A 9,073-nucleotide genomic window follows, 5' to 3' on the forward strand; every position below is an offset into this window, starting at 1 on the left:
ATAGATAGATAGATAGATAGATAGATAGATAGATAATAGATATTAGATGATAGATAATAGATAGATAGATAGATAGATAGATAGATAGATAGATAGATAGATAGATAGATAGATAGATATTAGATGATAGATGGATAATAGATAGATAGATAGATAATAGATAGATAGATAGATAGATAGATAGATAGATAGATAGATAGATAATAGATAGATATATATAGATAATAGATAGATATATAAACAGATAGATAGATAATAGATAGAAGATAGATAGATAGATAGATAGATAATAGATACATAGATATTAGATGATAGATAGATAGATAATAGATAGATATATAGATAATAGATAAACTTCTTTCCCTAAATCAATGTTTCTACATGTAACTATTCTGCCATTTACAATCCTTTCTGCTCTATACATTACTTAAATTGTTTCTATATCAGTAAATACGTTATTTTCGCCATCATTATGCCATCACAATAAATAAAAACTCAGCATAAAACTGCAGTTGAAAAGCCATTCCCATGTATTTTCTGATTTTATTTCAGTAGTCGAGATACAGACAATACAAACAAGAGAAACACATCTATTCAACGTATCGATCATACAGACAAATAAAAACATAAAAGCAAATATTTACAAACCTCTGTCATAAAAATAATAATAACAATAATAATAATGAGTCTATCCAGTAGACAGATCTGTACAGAGAAAATAACGTTTGTTTTCCATTGGTTACAGATTTTTGGATATTATAATAATAATAATCATTATCGTCAGTATAACCATTTATAGCTGTATAAAATAAAATGAGTGCAGTTTGGGTAAATGATGATTGTGCTATTTACCGATTACATCTTTAAACAAATGACAGAAATAAGAAAAATAATTACAATATTCAAATTAATCGTAAAAAATAAATACAATTAGACTATTCTTTCCCGACACCAATTAAATAGAAAAAAATCCCCTATAATGTATTAATATACAATTCACATTTTATTTCCACTACACTATGTCACCAGCAGTTGAGAGAAAAATTGTGGTTTTGTATAAAAAAAAAATAAATAAACAAAAATTAAAGTTATATGAATGCAAAATTAATCAATAACATAAAAACAACATCAAGAATTTAATATATATTTTTAAAAAAAGTTAAGTTATGATGTATTGAAATAAAAACTAAAAATAAACTATTCTATGCGGGTCTGTGTTTGGCAAACTCTTGCGTTTGGCACAATAAATCAAATATAAATATTGTAGTATGAAAAAGGTGATGGGGAATCAAAATATGACACAAATATGTGCAAGTTCCATATATAACTGTGGAATACAATACTTCGGTGATCTCCACTATGTAAACATTATTCTTTGCGAGTGGTCAATACACCAGGATTGATGCAGAAGACGTATACATACAGACATACAAGAAGGAAAGAATCAAATTAATAAATTTAGTTAATGAATTAACTCATTAATCAGGAAGATATACATTTTGCTGGTGACTTCACAAATTAACAAAAAAAGTAGTAATATCAGTGGATTATTAACAGTTTATTCAACATCCCTACCAAAATGATATTTACCATGAAAGGAAGCGCCATATGATTAAACGTTGGGAGCAGACAGTATCTCCAAGACTTGCTACACATGAAACCTGCCGTAAGAAGACAGCTGAAGGTACTACCAGGTCCTATTCCTCCAAACTAGATTGAGCCGCCATTGAGATGCATTCCTTCGTGCTGACCCAACCACGTCCATGGTGCTGGAACCTCTGGTGTCCTTGGTGCTGGAACCTAACGATGTCCATGGTGCTGGAACCTCTGGTGTCCATGGTGCTGGAACCTCTGGTGTCCATGGTGCTAGAACCGAACAATTTCCATGGTGCAGGAACCCACTGCTCATGTTGCTGGAACCTAACAATGTCCATGGTGCAGGAACCCACTGCTCATGGTGCTGGAACCTAACAATGTCCATGGTGCAGGAACCCACTGATCATGGTGCTGGAACCTAACAATGTCCATGGTGCAGGAACCCACTGCTCATGTTGCTGGAACCTAACAATGTCCATGGTGCAGGAACCCACTGCTCATGGTGCTGGAACCTAACAATGTCCATGGTGCAGGAACCCACTGATCATGGTGCTGGAACCTAACAATGTCCATGGTGCAGGAACCCACTGCTCATGGTGCTGGAACCTAACAATGTCCATGGTGCAGGAATCCACTGATCATGGTGCTGGAACCTAACAATGTCCATGGTGCAGGAACCCACTGATCATGGTGCTGGAACCTAACAATGTCCATGGTGCAGGAATCCACTGCTCATGGTGCTGGAACCTAACAATGTCCATCCATGGTGCTGATCCACTATCAATTGTGGTTTGGAGTAAGATTCAAGGTAGATGACTAAATTATGGAGAGGTAAACCCAAAAATTAGGATTAAAATGTTGAGAGAGTTTTTAGGACCTGTTCACAATTTGGCAGCAAAACATAATTGGTTGGTTGTCTTCAACACCATCTAGCACTCAATTCTTGATATGCGCAGGTTCTGTATTTTTTTTTCCTTCAGAAAACATAGGTGAAGTTCTAAAGACCACTGCAAAGGTCTTAGTCATGAACTGTACTCATGGTGGCAAACCTTGGCTGATGGGCTAACTTTAAGCAGTGGCAAATTTAGGTATGGGTGTAGAAGCCATAATAACCAAGATCTTTGGCACAGTTCTTCTCACAGTCTCTAGAGGGCAGAACTTCACTTTTGAGAGGTGAGGAGCTACCAGACACAGCTGGGTCAGAGGGGGAAAGTCGCCTTCTCTTCGCCTGTTCATAAATTCCCGAGTCAGAGGAGTCCATAGATTTTATTGATGGAGGTGTTTCGATCCAGCTGGAGTCAGATAGATCTTTGGGTTTTGTGTCCTCTCCCAAGGGGGACCTATCTGCAGCTAGAGTGTCGGTTTCGTCTGTACCAGATAAGTAGGGGTTTGAAGATCCAACTCTGGCTCCTGGGGCCCAGCAAGACAACACAGATCCAGTTTTGGTGCAGTATTGGGGTGGGCTCCGCGCTCCCCAACCAGTCGGATCACTGTAATAACCCAAGGGTCGTCCCGCGCAGGCGGCCGTAGGCAAAGGAAGAGCCTTCACTCCTGCAGCCGCGTAAGACAATAAAGTGGCCGCGTTACCGGCAAAGTCTGTGGCAGTGTCGTAGGCAGAAGCGGCTGTAAAGTCCAGTCTGTTATTAGCCGGAGTTACAAACCAGCGCTGAGGAGAAGGGGCCCCGGGGTCCTCACCCTGCTGCGGGGAAAGGAGCCCGTTGGTGTGAGGAACACTGCGATCTGTGCCTGGTCCGGACATAGATCCTGGATGATGGAAGCGAGACTTGGCGTAGTTACTGACGAACTGGTCCTGGAGAAAGGAGGTCGCCATAGAATACCGGGCACCGGGGACTATCTGAGATCGAGGGGAGTCATTGGGTGATGGAGTTAGGCGATCCAGATCACAACCAGTGTAGATCCTGTAAGACAGACAGATTGATTGATTGATTGATCTATTGGATGGATTGATAAATTAGATGATAGATAGATAATAGATAGATAGCTAGATAATAGATAGATAATAGATAGATAGATAGATAGATAGATAAATAGATAGATAGATAGATAGATAGATAGATAGATAGATAGATAATAGATAGATAGGTGATAGATAGATAGATAGATAGATAGATAGATAGATAGATAGATAACAGATAGATAGATAGATGATAGATAGATAGATAGATAGATAGATAGATAGATAATAGATAGGGAGATAAATAGATAGATGATAGATAGATAGATAGATAATAGATAGATAGATAGATAGATAATAGATAGATGGATAGATAATAGATAGACAGATAGATAGATAGATAGATAGATAGATAGATAGATAGATGATAGATAGTTTAGATAATAGATAGATGGATAGATAGATAATAGATAGATAGATAGATAGATAATAGATAGATCGATGGATAGATAATAGATAGATAGATAGATAGATAGATAGATAGATAGATAGATAGATAGATAGTTTAGATAATAATAATCTTTGAAACTTTCGTTTAGATAATAGATAGATGGATGGATAGATAGAAAAAAAATGACGCAGCACTCCAATATAGGGAGATAGGAAAATACTTAATAGCCTATGTGGCAATAGAGATGCTTCTCTGGTCATGCCTATGAGGACTTGTAGCCTATTTTTTCTACTTCGGGTGCTGTACTTACTTTTCGATACCATATAATATTCCAGCAGGAAGGAATTCTACTTCTGAAGGAGCAAAAGATCCTCTATTTCTCTACTTAAGATCCAATATCCTCCATTGGGACACTGCGCAGTTTTACTACTATTATTATTGTTATTATTATTATTATTATTATTTTCTATTACTACTATATTTTTCAGCCTATTGCAGTCTGTATGGCACACCACGGTTTATAAAGAATCTGAGCAAAAATCTGGATCTCTGCAGGTTTACATATAGAGAGGAAGTTCCTTCAAATTCATACTCAAAAATATACAGTTTCTTAAAAATAATAATAATAATAATAATAATAATGATAATAATAATAATAATACTGTGACTACAGTGACACAGCTGTACATTAAGGAGCTTTTTGACGATGCTATTTTTTGCTCTGATAACTCATTCTTCTCTTTTTAATAACGTTCTTTAACTTCTAAGTTGCCAAGGTGAGGTATTACTGCAAAGAACGGGATCATTTGTAAAAACCTATAATAAAATGTTATTTATTTTTTTATTTGTTTAACATGTTATAGATCATGAACCACATTCTTCAAACTGTTGATGTAGAGCCCTTCCTTTTTATGACTATTGTACTGTAGATTTTTGTTTTTAACTATCTTCCATGCAGGTTTATATATGAACATATATAACATATATAAATATATGATTATTTAGTTATTAGCAGCACAGTGCTCTGCACACTGACACGACATCAGCTATTGATTTACACTCTATTATATCCAATATACAAAATTATTGACGAACCTCTGGTGTCCTAACCATCTCCTACAGAGAGCGAATCCACTGCACGCTGTGATAAGAGATGATTTCCTCCCTATTCTTTCCGTATATTAGATTATTAATGTGCTATCGCTATAAGTAATATATTATTCTCTCACTTACGTGTCATAATTGTCCCGAAATCCTTTGGCAAATGGATTGTGGTCGATTTTTAGTTGGGTTATCTATAAAGGCAAAATTACATATTTACTGAAAAAAACATTTCCAAAATATGTACAAATATGAAAAAATAAACTGTAACATTAAAAAAAAGTTTAGGGTCTAAAACAAAACAGTAGTTAACTAATGAAGTGGACTGATAAGGTAAGTGGTTCCATTTTTCTTCCATTTGTTTGTGTCAATAAAACTGAACACCTATAAAAATATATAATGAATATATATGGTAATACATCTATTTTACTAAGAATATCACGTATCTATCAATTATTTATCTATCTATTCATCTATCTTATCTATCATCTATTTATCTGTCTATCATTTGTCTATCTCTCAAATATATCTTTATGTTGATAAAGGCTCTGTGGAGTCGAAAAGTTGCTTTTGCACACATGGCAAATTAAAACTTTGTTTTTATTTTTTATATCTACATAGTGTGCTGTCTGAGTTTTTTTTTATCTATCTGTCTATTATCTATCCGTCTATCTATCTATCTATCTATCTATCTATCTATCTATCTATCCATCTATCTATGTAACTATCTATCTATCTTTCTATCTTTCTATCTATCTACCTATGTATGTCTATCTATCTATCTATCTATCTATCTATCTATCTATCTATCTATCTATCCATCCATCCATCCATCCATCCATCTATCTATCTATCTATCTATCTATTTATCTATCTATCTATCTATCTGTCTAACTATCTAGGTATCTACATAAAAAATGAAGGCAGCACTCTGAAAATAGAATAGAAAATTAGAAAAATGTACTGTAGTCATTATGTGCTATTAAATTTTTGTAATTTTCTATTTTGGGAGTGCTGCCTTCATTTTTGTATGTATATTGGAGGGTTGGTTTATGCCTTGGAGGCTCTGCACACCTGCCCCTCTCCCTTTTTTTGCTGGTGCTGCCTGTATTTTTTAAATGTATTTATCTATATATTCATCAAAAAAGAGTTTATTATTATTGTTTTTTTTTTTTTTTTTTTTTTGCCACAATTCAACATCATTCTAACAAGGAGATTTAACAAAATCTTCTTGTGGAGTGTTTACAAAATAATAATAATAATAATAATAAATGGTGAGTATAAGTTCCACTCATCATTACACATTCTTTTTGACTTAGTAGAATCCCTATATAACATGATTTATACAAACAGTACACTTATTTCTAATTGACCCTTTATGTGTTCACAGCTATAATGATGATGATGGCATTACTACTACTTCTACTGCTGAGAATAATAATAGCACCTTTATATATTTTTATCTCAGTTTATCAAAATCTCATTTATCATCCATGCTTTCTTTAGGAGGTAAATGATAGAAGGGTATATTTACATCAGTGTTCTGGTAGGCAGTGACAGCAATAAACTGAGTCTCCGGGAAGGTAAAGGTTTGCACTCTGCCAGGTTGACTGGTATCCTCTGTGCCATCTTCATTCACTTCTACAACATGCAGCCTGGGCTGGTACTTGTGTAAGGATTGCAACACAACCATCTACCAACATACCATAAGAAACCAGTTACCATCTATGTGAAGTATATAGAGAGACAATGGGATAACTATGTGACAACAATACACATTACAAGATTAGATAGATAGATAGATAGATAGATAGATAGATAGAAAGATAGTTAGATAGAGGAATGAATAGATAGATTATATATATATATATATACTGTATATATATATATAAATATATATATATATATATATATATATAAAATGTATAATATATATAATATATAGATATATAGATAATAGAAAGAAAGAAAGAAAGAAAGAAAGAAAGAAAGAAAGAAAGAAAGAAAGATAGAAAATCAGAAAAAAACTGGCAGCACTCCAAAGCTCAAAATGAAAAACCGTGGCTTTACTGATCCATTAGCAGCAACGTTTCGGCAGATTTCTCTGCCTTTCTCAAGCCTTTTCTAATTATCTATCTATCTGTCTATCTATCTATCTATCTATCTATCTATCTATCTGTCTATCTATTATCTCATATATATCTATCTATTATCTATCTATTTAATTATTAGATAGATTGATAGATAAATAGATAGATGAATAGATAGATGAGTAGATAGATAGATGAATAGATAGATGTATAGATAGATAATAGATAGATAGATTAGATAGAAAGACTAGATAGATGATAGATAGATAGATAGATAGATAGATAGATAGATAGATAGATAGATAGATAGATAGATAGATAGACAGATAGATCGATAGATAGATGAATAGGTAGATATATAGATGAATAGATAGATGAATAGATAGATTAGATAGATAGATAGATAGATAGATAGATAGATAGATAGATAGATGAATAGATAGATAATAGATGATAGATAGATAATAGATAGATAGATAGATAATAGATAGATATATAGATAGATAGATAGATAGATAGATAGATAGATAGATAGATGAATAGATAAATAGATAGATGAATAGACAGATTAGATAGATAGATGAATAGATAGATATATGCACAGATAGATAGATAGATAGATAGATAGATAGATGATAGATAGATGGATAGATAGATAGATAATAGATAGATGGATAGATAGATAATAGATAGAGAGATAGATAGATAGATAGATAATAGATGATAGATAGATTGATAGATAGATAGATAGATAGATAGATAGATAGATAGATAGATAGATAGATAGATAGATAGATGAATAGATAAATAGATAGATGAATAGACAGATTAGATAGATAGATGAATAGATAGATATATGCACAGATAGATAGATAGATAGATAGATAGATAGATAGATAAATAGATAGATAAATAGATAGATAATAGATAATAGATAGATGGATAGATAGATAGATAGATAGATAGATAGATAGATAGATAGATAGGTGCACAAGATTCTCTGTAAATCTATTTAACAAGACTCAATAATAAACCCTATATAAAGAGAAGACTAATTGCAGCAGATCCTGCACAATGCACACATGCACAGTAATTTATTCCAGGCTAATTTGTGTATCTGCAAGTGTTTGAAATGGCTCTTGCAGATGGTGTACAATGACACACATGCTATAAATATAACCCATGCTGGGTGCTGAGAGCAGGATGGGCTCAGTCCTGGGCTGCACACAACTGCTGCTGCTCGGCACCACTTTAATGAGGAGTATTGCACTGACCTGGCCATTGTTGTTGGAGGCCCCTTTATTGTTAGTAAGTTTCATCTTTCCAAATGAGATTTCCTGTCGCATCCAGTGAGCTCCTGTGTTGGGGGAATCCGGGTGCATGTAAACCCTGTTACCTGTTCCGAAAACAGAGGTATATATATATGTATACAGTGTGATGTCTGCGGCGCCTTCATTACAGTTACATGAATTCCGTCATTTGCATATTATTTCCTCTAGCACCCGACTCCTTTCCTCTATCATCTGCTCATAAAATCCCAGCCTTTTTCTCTAGATACAAAAGCTTCTAATTAAGGTTTCTCACCTAAAAGAGTGTCAGAGATTAAAAAGGGAAAGTGTTAATTGGGACTTGCCTTGTACATTGGTGTCCGCTTTGCCACAAGGAACCCATTTGCCCCCTTGAAATCTCCAGTGATTGGGATCAGCAAGAATCACATCTACAAAAATATTATAATGTGCAGTGGGGTCCAACCCGGAGATGTTAAAACTCAGGAAGGGGAACATTCGCCTAATGCACAGAGGAAACAGGGAGAAAGAGGCTTAGTGATGAGAGGGAAGAAAGCACACAAAAAAGTGTATGTGATGTGTGTCTGTGTGTGTATGTGTGTATATGTGATGTCTGTGTGTATATATATGTGTG

The 9,073-nt window shown here is 34.1% G+C and overlaps 1 protein-coding gene across 1 annotated transcript in view; it reads right to left on the minus strand.

The window, feature by feature from the left end:
• Window positions 1-520: 520 nt before the first annotated feature.
• TBR1 (T-box brain transcription factor 1) overlaps window positions 521-9,073 on the minus strand; it is an 11,739-nt gene continuing 3,186 nt past the window's right edge. The window contains exons 2-6 of the mRNA XM_077272839.1: window positions 8,787-8,941; window positions 8,428-8,549; window positions 6,598-6,756; window positions 5,196-5,257; window positions 521-3,515 (exon numbers count right to left, since the gene is read on the minus strand). Coding sequence (XP_077128954.1) covers window positions 2,681-3,515; window positions 5,196-5,257; window positions 6,598-6,756; window positions 8,428-8,549; window positions 8,787-8,941 — 1,333 coding nt within the window. The 3' untranslated portion in view covers window positions 521-2,680. The remainder of the gene's footprint in view (window positions 3,516-5,195; window positions 5,258-6,597; window positions 6,757-8,427; window positions 8,550-8,786; window positions 8,942-9,073) is intronic.

Source organism: Ranitomeya variabilis, chromosome 7 (assembly GCF_051348905.1).
Source record: "Ranitomeya variabilis isolate aRanVar5 chromosome 7, aRanVar5.hap1, whole genome shotgun sequence".
Taxonomy (NCBI): domain Eukaryota; kingdom Metazoa; phylum Chordata; class Amphibia; order Anura; family Dendrobatidae; genus Ranitomeya; species Ranitomeya variabilis.